The 20,549-nt window shown below is 44.1% G+C and overlaps 1 protein-coding gene across 3 annotated transcripts in view; it reads right to left on the minus strand.

Moving 5' to 3' along the window:
* Positions 1 to 12,040: 12,040 nt before the first annotated feature.
* Positions 12,041 to 20,549, minus strand: part of NSUN2 (NOP2/Sun RNA methyltransferase 2) — a 34,298-nt gene continuing 25,789 nt past the window's right edge. For 2 of the 3 annotated variants that reach the window (XM_054488019.2, XM_063664648.1), the window contains 7 exons: positions 19,972 to 20,156; positions 19,595 to 19,687; positions 18,054 to 18,189; positions 17,387 to 17,467; positions 16,922 to 17,060; positions 15,249 to 15,288; positions 12,041 to 13,022 (listed from right to left, as the gene is read on the minus strand). In XM_054488019.2, the coding sequence (XP_054343994.1) occupies positions 12,716 to 13,022; positions 15,249 to 15,288; positions 16,922 to 17,060; positions 17,387 to 17,467; positions 18,054 to 18,189; positions 19,595 to 19,687; positions 19,972 to 20,156 (981 nt within the window). In that variant the 3' untranslated portion in view covers positions 12,041 to 12,715. The remainder of the gene's footprint in view (positions 13,023 to 15,248; positions 15,289 to 16,921; positions 17,061 to 17,386; positions 17,468 to 18,053; positions 18,190 to 19,594; positions 19,688 to 19,971; positions 20,157 to 20,549) is intronic. The other variant, XM_054488020.2, reaches the window with a different exon arrangement.

Raw genomic sequence — 20,549 nt, forward strand, 5'->3', positions numbered from 1 at the left:
TTCCTTCCAAACTGCAACCCCCATCAGCACAGCAGAGAAGTCTCCTGTGGCAGGGACCAGTAATTCAGTGCTTCCCCTGGAGAGTCTGGGATCGCACAGAACACCAGAGGCTGGGGATTTATTTGTTCACCAACATTCATTCAACAAACACTTACTGAGGCCAACACTGGGAATGGAGACGAACTTCCCTGTCCTCATGGAGCTTGCTTTCAAAAGGGAAGGAGGCAGATAGTAAACAAAACAAGCAAGTCAATATAGAGCATGATGCAGAAAAGGTGTGATGCCACCCTCTTGCCTGAGTTTATAACAAGCAGATGATGTTGTCCTAAGAATTAATTTCAGCCGGTGAAAGAGTGCAGGCAAAAAACGTGGTCTCGGACTTTCCGGTGATGCTTAAGAACATAGTTGCAGTTTTTGTTCTGATTCTTTGTGCATCTCGTGCTAGTGAAGGATTCTGCCATGATTGCCACCTCTGGAGATGTCACAGCCAGCACAGCCATGACCAGGGATGAACTTGGCCATCGTCCAGCAGCACCATGGGAGGACCAGCTGCTGTAAGTGAAGGTCATCATCCATCTGATTTGCTGGCTTTTTGCCACTACTGAGGTGGATGTCTTAAGAGTAGCCACCTTCTCTGTACTCAGACCTTCACTTCGCCCGGATGTCAGCACAGCAGTGTCAGCAGCTTCGTCAAACACAAACACCACCACCTCTCTGGATCAGAAGCACATGGAAAGCCCACCTTCCAAGAAGACCCAGCTAATCCAAAAGTACCCATATCCCTGTAGCATCCTCTTAGCTGAATGTCTCTACTCCTTAAACTTGTACCACTTTGAAGAGTAAAACTTTAAATTCACTCATATTATCATTTTTTAGTTTTTAGTATAAGTGGAGCTGTTTATTGGCCATCTGTTTTTTTTGGTTTTTTTTTTTTTTGCAAATTACTCCCTTGCCAAATTTTCTCTCAAATGACTCATCTTTTTCTTATTGATTTGCAGAAGCTATTTACATATTATGGATGTGGGGTGTCTAACATACACAGCAAATACTTTCTCCCAGTGTGTCACTTTTTAAAAAAATTCTTATAATGTCTTTCATCCTTAAAAAATTATTAAGCTACTGTGAGCTTTTATGCCTTTTCAGTTTATTTTCTTATGTAAATAATTATCTGAAGTGCAAATAGGGGCAGTGTTAGTCTCATCTTCCCAAGGCTGCACCTCAGATGTGGGATGTTGACAGCAATATCTGTTACCTTGTTCCTGTTTTTAAGATTTTAGTGTTAAGGCCAGGCATAATGGCTCACGCCTGTAATTCCAGCACTTTGGGAGGCCAAGGTGGGTGGATCACTTGAAGCCAGGAGTTCAAGACCAGCCTGGCCAACATGGAGAAACTCTGTCTCTATTTTTAAATATATTTAAAATGTTAACAATTAAAACAAAATATTTTACCGTTAGTATGATGCTTGATACAGGATTTCTGGTACATACTCTTTATCAAATTAAATAAGTTTCCTTTTACTCTTGTTTATTGTTATTTTTAAAAATAAGGAATGAATCTTGGATTTTAGTGTATCAATAATTATATTTTATTCTTTAACTTCATAATATTCCTTATAATTCCTTATGTCATATTAAAGATGTAACTTCATATATATTTTATCATATAAATGATTCACAAATGTATAAGCATGTCATTATATGAGAGTATATTTCCTTATGTTTCATGAATGCATCGTGACAGGCTCATTTTTTTAATCACTGCTCAATTTGTGCCACTGATGTTTTATGAGGCCTGTTTATGTCGGCGATGGTAAGGGTGTTAGTGTTTCCTCTGTGGGTACCTTCATCTCCGTGAGTCTTCTGAATATGCTAGCATGACAGAATGGCAGGCGGAAATTTCCAGCTTTTCCTATAGAATGAGTTTAACACAGAAAATAGATCTTTCTTGAAAATGTGGTAACACTTACCTGGAAACCTCCCTGGCCTAGTGCCTCTTTTCTTGGGGATCAAGGGTATGAAAATGGGTAGATCTCCAAATGCCTTTTCCGTTTTTCTATGATTATTATTCCTACTCAGGCTTTTCTCTTCTTGGAACAATGCTGCTAACTTGTGCCTACTTGGATATTTCTACTTCTTGTAGATTTTCAAATCCATTGCTGTGCAAGTGGACTTAGTATGTTCTTGCAAGCGTAAGAGTCTCTCCATTAGTGTAATCACCTTCTCTCTTTCTTTTCATTTTCCTTGAGCAATTAACAAATATTTGTCTATTTTATTGGTCTTTTCAAAAGGATACTCTTTTGAGTTATTGATCACCTCTACTATGTGTTCTATCTCATTATTCTGTGTTTATTCAAGCTTGTTAATTGATACTCAAATCCCTGTATTTTGTCAATTTCTGTTAGATGCTAGTATTAAAATTTTTTTATATAATCGTAGATTTGTCTATTTCTTATATTGGTAATAGTTTTTGCTTTACCCAATATTTTGTTCTAAGGCGCTTTTTAAAGTTCTTTTTGAATTATTTAGTTTTTTTGTTATTGTTGTAAGGTGCTTTTTTAAGTTCTTTTTGAATTATTTAGGTTTTTTTGTTATTGTTGTAAGGTGTTTTTTAAGTTCTTTTTGAATTATTTAGTATTTTTTGGTTATTGTTGTAAGGTGCTTGTTTAAGCTCTTTTTGAATTATTTTGTATTTGTGGTGATTGTTGTAAGGTGCTTAAGTTCTTTTTGAATTATTTTGTATTTGTGGTGATTGTTGTAAGGTGCTTTTTTAAGTTCTTTTTGAATTATTTTGTATTTGTGGTGATTGCTATAAGATGCTTGTTTAAGTTCTTTTTGAATTATTTTGTATTTATGGTGATTGTTGTAAGATGCTTAAGTTCTTTTTGAATTATTTTGTGTTCGTGGTGATTGTTGTATGGTGCTTGTTTAAGTTCTTTTTGAATTATTTAGTATTTTTTGGTTATTGTTGTAAGGTGCTTGTTTAAGTTCTTTTCGAATTATTTTGTATTTGTGGTGATTGTTGTAAGGTTCTTAAGTTCTTTTTGAATTATTTTGTGTTTGTGGTGATTGTTGTAAGGTGCTTAAGTTCTTTTTGAATTATTTTGTGTTTGTGGTGATTGTTGTAAGGTGCTTAAGTTCTTTTTGAATTATTTTGTGTTTGTGGTGATTGTTGTAAGGTCCTTTAAAGTTAAGTGCTGTCACGTGTTCTTGACAGGTTATTCCTTTTATAAATGTCAAATGTAGAAAGTTTCCCTGTTCCCCCATTTACTGTGCCTTGCCATGAACTGTGTTTTTTGATATATTGACATACCTGATACCTATCATAATTTAAAACACACATACTCCTTGACCAATAAATATAACTCCTAGGAATTTATTCTAATGCACATACTTGTGCAATATTTGAAATGAAAGGTACAACGTTATTCATTGCAGGCTTTGTAGGTAATAACAAAGGATTGGAAGTAATCCACATATGTATTCACAGGGGTCTGGATAAACAAGGGACCCTCTGCCACTCTGGAAAGAATGACGCTCTTTATGTACTGATAGGAAATGATCTGTCAGACCTGTGATTAAACAAAAACAAATCCTAGGAATAAAACATTCTGAATAGATGTCAATATTTGTGTAACACGGCTGGGCAAGGTGGATCATGCCTATAATATCAGCACTTTGGGAGGCCAATGCAGGCAGATCATTTGAGGTCAGGAGTTTGAGAGCAGACTGGCCAACATGGTGAAACCCCATGTCTATGAAAAATACAAAATTAGCTGGGTGTCGTGGTGCATACCTGTAATCCCAGTTACTGGGGAGGCTGAGGCAGGATAATCACTTGAACTTGGGAGGTGGAGGTTGCAGTGAGCCAAGATCATGCCACTGCACTCCAGCCTGGGCGACAGAGTGACAACCTGTCTCAAAAAAAAAAAAAAAAAATGTTTAACAGGGGAAAATCGTATCTACCTATCTGCACAGAATGTCTCGAGGGATGGACAGGAAACTGTTACTGCTGGCTGCCCACAGAGGATGGCGCTGGGCAAGGGGAGGGGAGGGAGCATTTCACAGAGCTGAATCTCTCAAATATTGAACTCAGTGTTTAACTATTCAAAACATAATTAAAATTAAGTATCCACATCTGCATCTTGCATAAGCATTTGCCTATGTATGTCAGTCTTATTTCCATTTCATGAGCTATTTTGCATTTTCTGGTTAGTATGTTTTCTTGCTATTTCTATCTTTTTTTTTTTTTTTTTTTTTTGAAATGGAGTCTCGGTCTGTCGCCCAGGCTGGAGTGCAGTGGTGCGATCTTGGCTCACTGCAAGCTCCGCCTCCTGGGTTCACGCCATTCTCCTGCCTCAGCCTCCCTAGTAGCTGGGACTACAGGCACCAGCTAATGTTTTTTGTATTTTTAGTAGAGACGGGATTTCACCGTGTTAGCCAGGATGGTCTCATCTTGATCTCCTGACCTCGTGATCTGCCCGCCTTGGCCTCCCAAAGTGCTGGGATTACAGGCGTGAGCCACTGCACCCAATCTTCTATCCTTTTTTCTTCCTTTCTTCTCTTTCCTTAGACTGATGCAATTTTGTGACTTTTCTTTTCTAGTGATTTGGAGGTTATACTTCCTATTGCTGTCTTTATAATCGTTACTCAACCATGTGAACAGACGTATTGAAGTGGTGGAGCAGATAAGGAGGTATTCACGTCTGGAGCTGTCCAGGAGCTGAGACAGTCTCAGCTGGTAGCTGGGACATTCTTGGGGAGTTCCCCCAGCTGAAGAAAGTCTCACTGCCTAAGGTTGTGATCTTTCCCAGGGCAGCCCACACTCCACATCTAATGGCTGGTTGATGTTGGAGGTGCGGTGTCAACTCTCACCCCAACTCTGCCACGTCATGCAGCTCCAGAGCACCCCGTGGGACCCACTGGGGCCTGTCATGCCTGCAACACAGCCCCATGTCTCCTTGAGCCCCATCCACCCAACCCTGCTTCTTTCACTCAGCTGCAGGGAATGATCCAAACTTCCTGCACACAGATCTCTAGCGCAGAGTGTTTCCCAGGGAACCTGGCTTCCAAAGATTGATTTGTCTAACAAGTTCTAACACACACCGTAATACACATATGGGCAGGGCCGATTGTGAAAGGTGATCAGTCTTATGAAGAGGCTTATCTGTGTGTTGGTTCTGGTAATATCCCATTAGTACATTCTCTGGGCCCTTCATATTGTAGTTGTTTAAAATGGGTTGAAATTTTAGAGATGTTGATACTGGAAAATGTCATTTGTTGTAACCAAAATCCACCTGGAAAAGCACACCACAGATATTTCCATTTTAATTGTAAAAAGTGAAGTCATTCTCTTGATACCAACCATTATCTTATAAATAACCTAATGACCTAATTAGAACACAAATTTGCATCAGTTGCCAGGTGCTTGGATACTTGGAGTGCAGGGCCAATGTTTTCTAGTTTTTATTAGTTTTTCATAAGGTACTTTAAAATAATCTTTGATGCTGAAGCTTGGCATTGAGGATGTGAGAGGCAGGTAGCAGAAATTCGTGTTTGACATTAAAAAGCAGTCAGTTATGCAACTCTGTGTTTCCTGCTGCAACCAGCTCCAGGGTGCCCTGCCACTGACAGCTCAGCAGAAGGGCATGAGGCACCTCCTCCCCAGACCAATAAAAGGAAATTACAACAAGAATACATGAACTATGTGTTGCTCCTCGGTTCTCAGGGCTGTGATTCAGTGACTATGTTAGTTTCTGCTAGTACTGAAGATTTTGCAGCAGCCAAATATGTGAGCAAAGACGACATTTAAGTTCTATATGCTTCACCCACCTCATCTTTGTATCCCCCGGTCAAAAAGTTTTATTCACTAGCAAATAGATAAATAAATAATTATCAGTAAATGTGCTGTCTTAGCACCTCGCACCCCAACCAGTCCCCATCTTGAAACACTAGCTGTCAGGTGCTGTTCTCAGTGCACTGCACATATGTGGGGGTGATCAGACCCAACACCAGGTCATGGGGGCGATGAAGTCTGGCAGAGTCAAAGGATTGAGAAAAAGTTTGAGAAGTAAAGTGGGACCAGGGGACCATCGCGATTGTGGAGGCTGCAAAGGCCCCGAGCTCTGGGAGCCCACGCTATTTATTGGAAATCCAACAGAGAAAGAGGTGGCGAGAATGTGGGGGTCAAAAGGGCGTGTTGCATCAAGCACATGATTTATAGCTGTGATGGTTTAGCATTTGCTCTGCTACTTGAGATAATGGAGAGCAGGTTCTTTTAACTCAAGATACAATCGATCCTGGGAGAGCAAGGAGCAAGGAGTCAGCAAGCTTAGACACATTCCGGAGCCACAAGCCCTGGATTCTGTCCGAGCCACGAGGGATTTTATGCCCTGGGCTTAGATTAGGTGCGTCAGGGTAGGCTTCCACTCTTTAGCACAGAGCTTGGTGTGCCAGAGGCCACAAGGGGTTTTAGACCCTGGACCCCGGACATGTTCCAAGACTCTTCTACATTATGTCAGACATGCAAGCCCTGCCTCAGCTTCTTCCCAACACTCAGCTTTTTCCCAACACACATATTCACTAACTCAGGCCTCAGCACACCTTATTGGGTAGGTGCTACCATCTGCCCATTTTATAGATGAGGAAATAAAGGCCCAGAGATGTTAAGAAACTTGCCCAGGGTCATATAGTCAAGAAGTAAGTGACTGTATCAGTCATCTATGGGTTTGTAACAAATTACCCCAGGATGTAATGGCTTGAAACAATATTTAATCTCTCACAACTTCTGTAGGTCACAAATGCTGGCAGGGCTTAACTGGGTCTTCTGCTTCAAAGTCTCTGTAAACTAAAATAAACTTCTAAGCCCCCTGCTGACTGAATGGACTCCTTGTGGTCAAGAGGACCCCAGAAAAACCTTAAAACTAAGCTCCCAGCCATAGTGGGATGTGAGGTCAGACACACCTGTTTTTACCCCGTCCCTTTTGTGGTTTAGACACAACTGACCGACATTAATGTTAAAATAGAGATCATAAGACTGGCAAATAGACTCTCTGTGGCAGTAAGATACCAGATTGTAAACAGGACCCAAGGCCATGTCAGGCAAGGGTTACATCACACATCCCTAACCTTTCCTCTAACGGCCAAAGGTTTTTTTCTCTAGCAACTAAACAAGCACTGGCCTCGAGATACGTTAAACAATTCCAGCTCATCCAGCTCAGAGACGTTAACTAACTGACCCCGTTCCACCAGCCATAACTGCAGCTTTGACTTGAACTTACTGAAATCTCTTTGTAGTACTACAAAGAGTTGTTGTACAAAGCGATTGATTCCAGTAACTTTCTCCTGACCATGAACTGGTCCTGGCTGGCTGTACACTTGGACACCTTCATGTCCTGAAGACGTTTTGACATACAGGGTCTAACTGTAGTACATTTATATGTTAAGTCTCCATCCCAAAGTGAACATGGGTGGTATGTTACACGAACATTTGTTCCATACACATGTGCCAGGACCATCATGAATATTCATAGCTCCTGTCACCTGTTGAAAATGCACGTTTAGCCAACCAGTTCAGCATAAAGCTCCTGTCCCAGCTTCTCTTCCTCCATGGTGTTTGTCTCTGGTCTTGGCTGGAGGCTGTGCTTCCCAGGCTGCAGGGTGGCCTCCTTGCAGGCTGAAACCTTTACAGAAATAAAGTCTCCTCTGCTTTCTAAATGTATTAATTGTGGTTGATATGATATCTGATCTTGAATTGTAGCTCTCATCATTCCCATGTATTGTGGGCGGGACTTGGTGGGAGGTAATTGAATCATGGGGGTGGTGATTTCTCATACTGGTCTCATGGTAGTGAATAAGTCTCACAAGATCTGATGGTTTTGTAAGTGGGAGTTCCCCTGAACAAGCTCTCTTGCCTGCCACCATGTAAGACGTGACTTTGCTCCTCATTCACCTTCCACCATGATTGTGAGGCCTCTCCAGTCATGCGGAACCATGGGTCAATTAAACCTCTTTCCTTTATAAATTACCCAGTCTCAGGTATGTCTTTATTAGCAGCATGAGAACAGACTAATACAGTGCTTTTGTATTTTTAAAGTTAACATCTCTCAAGAAGTGGGTTGACTCAAGCCTCAACTAGGGCAGGATCTGTTTCCAAGCTCATATATGGGGTTGTTGGCTGGATTAGGGTCCAAGGCAGTTGCTGGACTAAGGGCCTCCGTTTCTTGCTTTTCCAATGCTGCACTTAATTCATTGCAGTAAGGCAGGTGTGAGGACTTTACCCAGCAGGCCCAAGGCCACGCTCCCTAAAAAGGCCTGAATGCAAGACTGGCCCTTAGTTGGCCTCTGGGAACCTGGATTTTGGGAGTGTTCCCAACATCCCAACGGGTAAGAGTGGTTCAATGTGCCTAAACTGTTTATGCAAACAATACACTGAGTGCCTGCTTTCCCTGCGAGAGTCTGGAATGTTGGAGGTGCCAGACAGGTGCCCACATGACTCCTGTAAGCTCCCTGAGCACTGAGTCTTTAATGAGCTTCCCTAAAAGACAACATTTTGCATGTGTAATCACAACTCACTGGGTCAATCAAGTCTGTCCTGTTTGATTCCTCTGGGAGAGGACTCTCGGAAGCCTGCACCTGTTTTTTTCTAGATGTTACCCCATGTGCTTTTCCCTCTGCTGCAGTCACAAGTCTTTTGTGTAATAAATCATAGCAGAGTAGGACTACGTGCTGAGTCCTGGAGTCCTCACCAAACCCAGGGGTGGGTCTTGGGAACCCTGACACAGCACAGGAGTATCACCAATAAGATGGAAGTCACAGTCTTCTATATAATCTTATTTGAAGTTTTGCCCCATCGTCATTCTATGCATCAGAAGCAAGTCACAAGGTGCAGCCCACACACACAGGAGAATGCACCAGGACATGAACCCCAGAGGTGGGGGTCAAAGGGCCTGTTGTGGAGGCACGCAGGCCACCACGGCAGAGCCAGGAGTCAAGCCCCTCACCCTCCACCCCAGGCTGCTCAGCAATCGTTGAAGTGAGAACAGAGACGTCCCAAACTCACTTCCTGAGAAGTGCTCTGGAAATGGAGTGCCATTTGCTAGAGTGAAGCGTGTCTATACAGAATCCCAGACTTGCAGATGACCATTAAGAATTTTGTCCTCTGGGCTCAGAGAGACACAAATATATCTTTCGCAGCACTTATTCACTACTCACTTGTTAACTGAATAGATGTAAGATTACCATGTTTTAATAGAGAGGGCCCCTGACTTACAATTCTCAACTCATGATTTTTTGGCTTTATGATGGTAGGAAAGCAACACATATTCAATAGAAACTGTACTTTGGATTTTGATCTCTACCTGGGCTGGTGATCTGTAGTCGATATCCTTGTGATGTTGGGCAATGGCCGAGTTGCTCCATCAGCCATGCGATCACAAAGGTAAACAGCCAACCCTCTGCAGGGGACTGTGTTGCCAGATGATTTTCCCAACTGTAGCATGGAAGTGTTCTGAGCATGCTGAAGGTAGTCTAGGTGTACTTAATGCACTTTGAGGTAGGACATTTTCAACTTATGCTGGGCTTATCAAGACATAATCCCATCCTAAGTTGAAGAGCATCTGTATTTAAAATCTTGTTAACACTGGCCGGCCCACATAGATGCCCTCCTCAGAGGCAACCAATACTGTCAATTCCTTCTGTATCCTTCCAGTTACTTTACATAAATTCAAAAGCACATGTCTGTCTCCAAGCCTGTGTATTTTCCCCCTTTACACAATGGCAGCAGAATGCACATTCTTCTCTACACCTTGCGTTTCTTTCTTGGTGGTCAATGGACTCCAGGACACAGCAAGCTGCTTCAGCCCCTTTGCTAGCCACAGTGTCCACTTGGGGGCTCTGCACCATTTGTGTCCCAGTGCCTCCTCATCGATGCTGAGGGCTTCCAGGTTTCTGCTATTAACAACATTGCATCAAATGACTGCAGACACATTTGACTCATCTGTGGGCCTGTGAAGTGGACTCCCTGGCTCAAAGTTGTCCTTTTTTTTAGGAAATTTATTTTATTCATCTACTCAACAGGTACGTCAAAGTTCAAAGGAAACAAAGAGTTTTCAGTAAAAAATTTTTCTCCCATTTAAGCACCCCCACCAGAAGGCAACCACTATTCCCAGCCTATGGGGCTGGCTACTTCAGAGAGGCCCTCATCAGAGACAACCCTGCTGGGTGGAAGCGAAAAATCCTTCTTCAGCCGATGTCCTTTCTTCTGCAGTGCATTCTTTGGGAATCGGAAGACCCTTACCAAAATGCTGATTAAAGTTAGAGAAAGAAAATCTTTCATGTCAGGAACGGTCTTCTCTTGAATGTTTCCTCAGGCTTATCCATACACCATAATAACTGTCCACCTTATCAATTTTTAAGTTTTCTTCTCCCTGTGTGGTCTGTACTTGCTAGTTGCTGTTCTGTTGTCTTTGACTCCTACATCCATCCAATGCTGGAGGCTGCTCTCAGTGTCTGGTTACCCGGGGTTGCCTATTCTGACAAGGCAAGGTGCTCACAGGCAGTGCTGAGTGCGGGAGCGACTCCTCGCTTTCAGCCTCGCTACAGGGTGATAAGAGTGGGCTACTTCCCAGGAACCCTAAGGCCGCTATCTTTACGGCTTCTTTGGAGCTAGACAGTTTCCCCAGAGAAGCATCTTTCAACAATCCCCTTCTGTAGACCAAGATCTCACTGCCCTAAAAGTTCTGGGGGCTGAGGGAGGAGAAAGATGCTGAGAGCACTAACCCCATCCCCACACACCTGTGTGGCCCCCAGGTCCCCACCATGCCCGGTGTCCCCAGCATGGACCAGCAAGTAGGATAAAGCACTGAAAGTGACTGGAAACAGTTCCCATTGGCCAATGCCAGGACAATCTGAGAACCAAAATAAATGACAGTAGAAATAAATAACTGAATAAAACAGAATCCTTGAATCCACACTGATAATGAATCAAGAAGTAAACAAAGGAGAGAGGAGTGCTTATTCTATGTAGAATGAAAACTAATAATGTAGAAGTGATGAAAATGGGGAAAAATCATTTGTAGCTATCACAGTAAAAACTGGCTCAGGCAAATTATCAAGAAATACTAAAGCTGGCAGTTAAAAGTTTGATGAGAGGAATATAGTCTTGAAATATCTCCTTGCAAAATACTTACAAATTTTTCAGTGGAGAAACTTGGCAGGCAGATACCATATTAATAATAATAAAAAAAACTTCACCACCACCGTAAAGAGAAAACCCAACATCGTCAGCCTCCTGACATGATGCAGTGAAAAGAACACAGCGCCACCTCTGTGGTGCTCCTGTCAAAAACGCCACAACACAGGGACACTTCAGACCAACCACAACTGAAGCACATTCAGACTACCTGAGCGGTACCCTGCAAGACTGTCTCAATCAGAAAAGACAGACTGGGAACTGTTTCTGACTGGAGTGAACTCGAGACAAGACAGCCAAAGGCAACTGGTGTCACCCCAGACAAAACTGGACATTGTGACTGCAAAGGACATTAATCGGGCGCTGGAGCGAGCTTGCTGATTAGCGGGTGACCTGCATCCGCGTTTCTGACGCCTATGCTGCGAGCTGTAAAGAGGGCCTCTGTTTTTAGGAAACACCATAGGAGCAAGGGGGTAACGGAACACGTCTGTAACTTACTGTCAAAGGGTTCAGAAAACAATGAGTGACATGCAAGCACACCAGAAGATGCAAATGCAAATGTAGAGAAATGTTCAGTGGAGAATGTGGGCGAAAGGGAAACAGGAGCTCTTCACGCCACAGAGCTTGAAAGTATTTCAGAGTGGAGACTCCACAGACAAATCCACCAAAGGCAGTGTGTGGTCGGTGTTTGTACAGACCAACACACAAAATGAGGTAGACAGGGAGACAGCAGCCTTCACAGTAAAACTGCTTTCACTGGAGAAAATAACGATGTATTCTAACACTGCCATTTAGCCAAAAGTAAGTTTGTTCTTTCTGCTTCCTAAGAGCAAAAACAAGAATCACACATGTATATATTTTATCAACTTTATTTAAATATTCCAAGGATCCCAACCCCATTTAAAAATAAAAATTGTAAAGCACTCCATTCAATAAAAGCACATAAGTCCCCCTCAATAATTAGTATGACAATTCACGATACAGCTCTTACTCTGGGAGAGTTTATTTTACCCTTTATTCCAAAAGGCACAAAGTCACCTGAGGCCTCAGATATTAACCCCACTGCATGTTAATGTCACACATGTGCAACTCAATGTAATTATTAAAGCTTATAACACACTTCCCCAAGAATTTATAGATTCTTTCTATAAATAATAATTTAAAAAATACTGGACCTTAAGACCAATACAGGCTTAACAAAAGACCTGAAATTTCTGCAAGGGCAATTTTGTTTCTTGATAGAAGTATGACTTTTGAAAGTCTATTCCCAGCAAAAGAAACACTAGACCCAGCTTGGCCAAAGAAACAAAATAAAACGAGTGATTTCTAACACGCTAAAAGAATACGTTTTCATCAGCTCCAAAGAAAGCAGTCCTGGTCATTCTGAAGGCTCCTATGATCCCAGCAGTCTGCAGTTGTTACAAATATATGCTTTACAGGCCACAGGCTGCTCTGGATTTGGTTTCAGTGACCAGAAGAAGCCAGTTTTGCGTGTGAGGGGTGTGGGCCCCCACTGCCTTGGGCCTGCTCACCGGGGTGGGTGGACCCCCGCTGGGTCACAGCCTGCTGTCACGTCTGGACTGTTGGCCTCTTCTGCGTCCGGGCTGTTGGGCTCTCCTGCTCTCTGTCCCTCAGTCACCTCATTCTCTGGCTGTCCGGTGCTGGCTGCACTCTCATTTGTGAGGATAACCCCTTCCTTCTTCTTTTCTCCCAATACCTCCAGCCCCATCATCCTGAGATAATGAAGCCGTTCATTCTTGGGCACAAAAGTTCGAATGGAGGCCTTTCCCCGCCATCCGCATAAGACGATGGGACACTGCAAAGCGTCTGGATTCCTACAAGTGGAAGTGGCTTCATGTAAACATTAAACATTCCCATAACTAAATCGAATGAGATATAATATGCAACTACTTAAAAAAGAAAACCACAGAAAACCCACACCCACAAAACCCCCAAAACCACTGGGAGGACATTTCATCTGTGATCCGAGGGGTAGGTTTTCTCAAAGGACTTCCTTCTTCATGTCCCGGTTAAAATTCTCACCCTCACTTTTGCCTTGCCTCTTGAAGTTCACAATAGAGGAGACCCCAAATCTACAGATTTCACACACTTTCTACATACTTCCTTCTCAAACTTAACTTACCGTCCCCGCCGCCCCATGTCACCTCACCCCACTAAATGAGAAGCGTTTCTCCACAGGCTCCTTGCAGCTCACCTCAAGTTTCCTAAGTGGACTGAAGCTCCTGAGAGGCTGGGAGACTCTGCCCTTAGCAGACCTGCCAGAGCAGGACCCAGGACCACCAGGAGACTCTGCCCTTAGCAGGGCTGCCAGAGCAGGATCCAGGACCACCCATCCTTTTGATACTCAGTGTTTTGCGTGATTTATTCTCTAGGGACCCCACATGGCAGTCTGAGCCCTGCTGGGCACACAGTGCTCATTTCCGTTCCCAGCATGCAGTGTTACCCACAGACAAAAACATCCCTGCCTCTCTGAACATGCTCCGAGCCTCCCTACCTTCCAGGCTCCACCTGTCCAGCCAGGTGGCATCGACATCCCAGCAGAGATGGACGCCACCATTTCCAACCTGCACACGCCCTCTCTCAACTTATCTAATTTCTTTCATATGGGACTCTGACCTAGATTTTAGGCTCCTAACGGCCATGTTTAATCACCTTTCCATTTTTCCTAATGTAAAGCAGGGGCACTAACGTGGTTTTAAGAAGTGAGAGGAAAATATAAGAAATTCCCAACTCCCATCTTCTTAAAAAAAAAAAAAATCATTATTCCTGAAGTTGACTTATCACCTGTGTATTTCACCAAGTAGAAACAAGTGTTTAAATATGGAAAAGTGAATCCACACCTTAAAATATCCCAATATTTTCTATGTGGGCCACATGGGACTGTTACTTTAAAAACCATTTCTGAGTCTTTATTCAAACTCTCGTAAAAACACCCAGAAGCCATCAATCATTAGACGCTCCTGCCCGTTCACCGTCCAGACACCATCAGCCTCCAGCAGGTCCCCAGGGTGCCCATGCGCTCAGCCTCGCTGACCTCCCCAGCCCATCCATCTGTTGTTCCCTCACCAAGTGCCTGCCCCTCCCACCTCAGCCCCCACCTGTCCTCTCTCCACATGGCAGCCGGACAGCCTGAACCCTGAGGATATGCGGCCCCTCGGCCTCCCTGCCAACCTCTTACCTGTCCCCACTCCTTCCCTACTTGGCTGGGCCCGCCCCAACCCCCAGCTTGCACCTGCCTCAGGATCTGCGCTTTGGTGGTTCCTTCAAGTTAGCACTGGATCCCTGGTCCAACACTAACTTCCTAAAGAAATCTGTACAGTGGTTCTACCTATTCACTCCCCCAAATCCCAGTCAGCCGTGGACCCCATTCTATTTCCTCCTCTCAGAAATGGTGTTCCATGTCACCAAGATGGAGCTGTTGCAGGTGAGATCCAAATTCTGCCACTCGTGAGCTGAGGAGCTCTGGGCAAGCCACGTAACTTTCTGTCTCGGCTTCCTCCTCTGGCAAGTGCTGCCAAAACCAGCACCTGCTACCCCAAGGCCCCCCACGAGGATGCAGTATGAATACATGCAAGCAGCGTGGAGCAGTGGTCCCGTGGGGACCGTGAGGGCAAGTGTGAGCAAATCCCATGCTCCGGCCCTAGCACTCCTGATGCAATAACATGTCAGCAACACACATGGCTGAACCAGCCATGAGGACAAAGAACGGAACCTCACTCAACTGTCCAATCTTTACACTTACTCTGTACAAGACAGAAATTTTCATTGGTTTCTAATGCTTAAAAAATAAGTACTATGCATTTTATTCTCTGTCAGTAAAAATTCACTTAGCCTGAGCTGAGTGTTCTATGAAACAGTACCTTCATGATGACCTACAGGAGTATTTTGGTTCTGAAGTTTTCACAAGGCTACTTCTGAGGAACAATCACAAAAGGCCTGAAGAAGGTTCCCACCTTCCCAAGTCACTTTCCTCACCAACGAGAACACTGTAGCTAATGACAAGGCATGTGCATCTAAGGGCAGGGCGTGTACTGACTTACGCAGAATCTGGTTCATACTTCAGCACAATGCTTCCCTTTGCTGGAAAAGAAACAGACACACATTTGCCAAGTTTTCCAGGTAGTGGATGCATGCGCTGAGCACATTTCTGCACCTAGTGATGTGTTAAGTATTCTGAAGAGAACAACAAATAATCTACATTCTTGGCTTCAAGGATCTAGATGGTGAAAAGACGTCGTCTGGATACATGAACAAAGTCCAAATGACGCAGTAGGGACGATCTGGAAGAGGACCCAGGCAAAAGCCATTCAGGGACTTCAAGGGATGTCACCTGACAATCCACTCTGAGAAGCAAGGAGGCTGGGGATTAACTGCTGGTTAATTCTTCAAAATTCAAGATTAAATAAACTATAACACCAACTCCCAGAATGGCATGAAATACATAAAAATTGTCTAAAACAATACTGCAATCATCTAAGTGCAGGACTAAAAGAAAACCAGTATAAACAGTTCCTTTATCCTTTACAAGAATCTCTACTTTTAAATTGTGGTTCTTGCCTGGAGACGGCAGTGGGAGACAGACTCCATAGAGCATATTTTATATCCCGAAGGAACACACAAGCAAGTTTTAAATGCAAGTAAGAAACATAACTGCAAGAAGTGATTCATGTACTTTTGATCAAATTGAGCCAAAAATATTAAACAGCAAGTTATTTAAAAAAATAAACAAGAATGAAGACAACAGAAAAAAAATTAGAACAGCTTGGAGAAATGATTTTTATGCTTAGGGGAAAACGTCACTGGAGTGATGTGAAGTGGAAGTTGATGAAATATAAAAGCAGCAATATGACCAATAATCTACTCCAGGTGGCTAGCAGAAAAGTCAGAACTGCTGGCAAGACTCTTATTTTGCTCTAACACAGGTGATTAAAATCTGCATGCTAGCCAGTCTCGTGAGGCTGCGTACCTTAAAAAACAAATTTACTGGCTGTGCGCGGTGGCTCACGCCTGTAATCCCAGCACTTTGGGAGGCTGAGACGGGCAGATCACGAGGTCAAGAGATCGAGACCATCCTGGCTAACACGGTGAAACCCCGACTCTACTAAAAATACAAAAAATTATCTGGGCATGGTGGCAGGCACTTGTAGTCCCAGCTACTCAGGAGGCTGAAGCAGGAGAATGGCTGAACCTGGGAGGCGGAGCTTGCAGTGAGCCGAGATCGCGCCACTGCACTCCAGCCTGGGTGACAGAGCGAGACTCCGTCTCAAAACAAAAAAAGAAAAAAACAAATTTGCCCATGCACAGAGACCTGCTTCCACCCACCCCCAACCTGCTGACAGGCAAGTGGGTCAAGAGCTCTGGCTGGGGGGCTTGCCAGGGCTGCTCACAGGCTGACCCCTCCTCTCCCCGGACTCTCTGGCCCAGCAAGGTGAGCAAAGGCCAGCCCTGCACGCCACACAGACACACCACAGACTGCTGGGCAGCAGCGGGGCACCACCAGAGCCTGGGGAAGTACAGCAACCCCAAGATGCCTTTGACCCTTAGCATTCTGAACTGTCAATCAGGGATCTACAGAGCCCTCTGGAAATTGATGTAGCCATAAATAAACTGAAAACTATGATGGATAAATATGCCCCAACGCACACCACCTGCATTTCTGCCGTCCTTGTAAAGGGAATACAAGTTATGTCTCTATGCATTTCCAACTACTCACCCAGGTCCTTCGCTTGACTGTAGGTCTCACTGCTGAGTTTTCTAAAAAAGGGATTTTCCTGGGTCAACAGTATCTTAACATCTTCCATTGATACAGTAATAATTCTTGAGTTAATAAATGGATACAATGTATATATTCCCTGTGTGAATAAAGAGAATGAGAGAACGGATACCATGATGTCATTCATGAACGACAACAGCCTGCTCTCAGGGGCTATGCTCTTAGCGGCTATGGTGGTCAAGCCCTCACTATGGCCCCTCCCCTTGGACAGGTGTGGAACCCACCCCCCTAGGAGGGGAAACCAGCACCCTGGGAGAGCTCTAGAACTTGTGAGGGTCAAGTGGCTGGTAGGTGCCAGCCAAGCCCTGAGCCACTCAGACCATGTGGCTGACCAGAAAGCCCATCTACTCCCGACTGCTTCAGTCATTTGTGGCTACTGCTGTTCAAATCCACTTCCAAAATTACCTCCTGTGCCAGCCGGAAAGCACAGTCAAACTCTTCACCGCTGTTATTTCTACACCAGACTTTGATCCCCGTGTTAATAACCTGTAAGTAAAAAAATAAGATGAAACACACAGAGATGAACACAGGACCATCTCCTGTAAGGACGCCAGGCCACATGGAGCAACCGCCACGGAGTAGGAAAGGAGAGGAGAAGCAGAAACCCACCAAGAAACCCCGCTAAGAACCAACTGATACTCACAACTTGTGTTTACGTCGTTTGGAGGACAGTAAAGCAAATGAAAGAAGGGCCCCCAAATGTCCAAATTCTAAGGGAAGTATCTCAAAGGACAAATCCCAAGGGTCGGGGCAGCAGTACTTGCAGCCTCTACACCCTTAGTACCTTCTCTGCCCAGGAGGGCGAGCTGTGAGAACTATACCACGGCTCACCCAGCTGCGGGAATGGGGCACAGAAAAGACACAGGCCACCAGATACGGGACTCTGGCAGGAACCACTCAGCCCCATGCCCGTCAACAGCTCTGAAATCAAAGGGCAGGCTCAGGGGCCCGCAGCCAACGCTACAGGTGGGGAGGGCAGATGCCACGGTCTGCTCCAAATGAAATCTAAGCCGCTGTGAAAAGCCACACGCATCCCGAATCACACAGCACTCAGGGTCTGTGCGGCTGGCACCTTCATCTTCTCGCTGTTATTCAGCAGCACATTCCGCAACTCCTTAGAAACCATGTAGAGCTGCCTTTTCTTCCCTTCTGTAGTCCGAGTTAACAAATTCATCCTTGGGAATGAAGGATCCAAAGCATAAAATTTCCTGTATATAAAAACAGTGTTGTTTATACACAGTGAGTTCAAAATCTGGTAGACTGTTTCTAAACATCTTATTCTCCTCCTCCAGAATTCAATCCCTAAAACTGCAGTGTGGTTCAAGGGCACTGGGCTCTGTTCTGGACTCCAGCTTCTAAACTTCATCCACTTCCACCTGAAACCTCCACGCAACATTTATTTGGGGCACAACTCCATCAGAAACGTAAATTAACAAGTGCAGCTTCTCTCCCTCAGCTGCTACTCCAATGATAATGACCTGTTAACACTACTTTTGAGACTTTTTTTTTTTTTGATATGGAGTCTTGCTCTGTCGCCCAAGCTGGAGTGCAGTGGCGCAGTCTCAGCTCACTGCAACCTCTGCCTCCTGGGTTGAAGCGGTTCTCCTGCCTCAGCCTGAGTAGCTGTGATTATAGGTGCACACCACCACACCTGACTAATTTTTGTTTGTATTTTTAGTAAAGACGGGGTTTCACCACATTGGTCAGGCTGGTCTCAAACTCCTGACCTCATGATCTGCCTGCCTCAGCCTCCCCAAGTGCTGGGATGTGCCCGGCTGAGACTTTAGACTTTTACAAATGTATGCAAAGGACCAGTTATTAAAAAAAGACAGTAACTGACCGCCCTGGTACATAGATTCTAAAATTCAATGAATAAGAAACAGATGAATGTCAGACTTGTCCTAAACCCTTTTCCTCTATGTTCTGTCTATGTCGTCCCTAATCAGCCCTCACACACACTGCTCTTCATTTCTTCTACAGAAACTGAACTAAGACAACCTTGGCCACTGGTCTATATACTCAATTGAGTAATTTAGGTTCAGGATCACAACTGAGTAATTAATTTAGATTCATAATCACAGTCCAGCTTTTTTTTTTTTTTTTGAGGAGTCTCACTCTGTCGCCCAGGCTGGAGTGCAGTGGCGCGATCTCGGCTCACTGCAAGCTCCGCCTCCCAGGTTCACGCCATTCTCCTGCCTCAGCCTCCCGAGTAGCTGGGACTACAGGTGCCCGCCACCACGCCCAGCTAATTTTTTTGTATTTTTAGTAGAGACGGGGTTTCACCGTGCCAGCCAGGAGGGTCTCAATCTCCTGACCTGGTGATCTGCCCATCTCGGCCTCCCAAAGTGCTGGGATTACAGGCGTGAGCCACCGTGCCCGGTCCAGTTTTTTTTAATTTATCATGTTCACAAAGTAAAAGTTTACTTTCTCCTTAAATTAAAAGATTGAGTAACCTCTAAAGTTTCATCCTGCTCTAACATGCAGTTAAAAAGGTTAAAAAAAAAAAACTAGACAGAACTACACACAAAACAATGGTTACATGTGATCAGTTGTACATTTGATACTCTATAGTAAATTTCTTTAAATGAATAATTAAAAAGGCTGAATCCTTACTCAATAGGTGGAAATAATGGGTCATCTTCAGGAATAAACACAAATGGGTCTTCTTTAAATCCAAATAACTTCATTTTCTTTGATGGAGGAGGACTAAAAAGGGAATCAGGATGAGACAAATCAATCTGTAACGTGTGGTAACCTTCAATACCAAAAGCACATTCTTCCTTTCTCTCAGTTCCGTGCAACATGGTGTTCGCGGCAGATGTGGAAACCTTCCAGCTTCCACAGAGTCCAGCCCTCACACTGCATGTGCCTGATACCACACATGTACTGCCCCCTCAAACCGACCAAGAAGTGGCTCTGGGATCCCATTTAATCCAAAAGGACTGTGAAGACACCAGAGTGTTAGAGCAAGACATAACCCCTTTTCTTACCCACACACGCCATCTTTCTTACTGCCATTATTCTCTAAATCCTCAGTTGCATGAGCTATTTCTGTGTCACCAGTTCCTGTGAATGATGGACTTTCCAGCTTGGAGGGATCTGTGGGCTTCCCTTCTGTGGGATCTGCAGGACTCAGCTGTGTGCTTTCTCTGGTCTCCGCAGATTTACCCTGAAGCTGTCATAGAGAACAATTTCATTGACACACAAAGAGGAGCATTCTTTGTGCTGCTACGAAAAGTTAAAAATACCAAGTTCACAAAATCCATCAGTTATATTTTTCTACAGCATTACATGTAGAGAAAGACAACAGAATTTTTTTAAAGTGTCATTTTAAATCTACTTGCTATTATAAACAAAATTCATGGACAGTTTCTTTGGAGTTAAAGCTGATTCTACCTTAATCCCACAAAGAGAAGATACAGCCTGTTCCTTAGCAGAGGCCTACACCACCAGCTTGTTCTCATGTAAAAATGCTTATCGTGCATCTGCTCTGGGTAAGGCACACTGAAGGACACAAAGTGCACCAAGCACGATTTCTACAATACCCAGCAGGGGCAAAAAGACAAGT

The sequence above is a fragment of the Pongo pygmaeus genome, chromosome 4 (genome assembly GCF_028885625.2).
Source record: "Pongo pygmaeus isolate AG05252 chromosome 4, NHGRI_mPonPyg2-v2.0_pri, whole genome shotgun sequence".
Taxonomy (NCBI): Eukaryota; Metazoa; Chordata; class Mammalia; order Primates; family Hominidae; genus Pongo; species Pongo pygmaeus.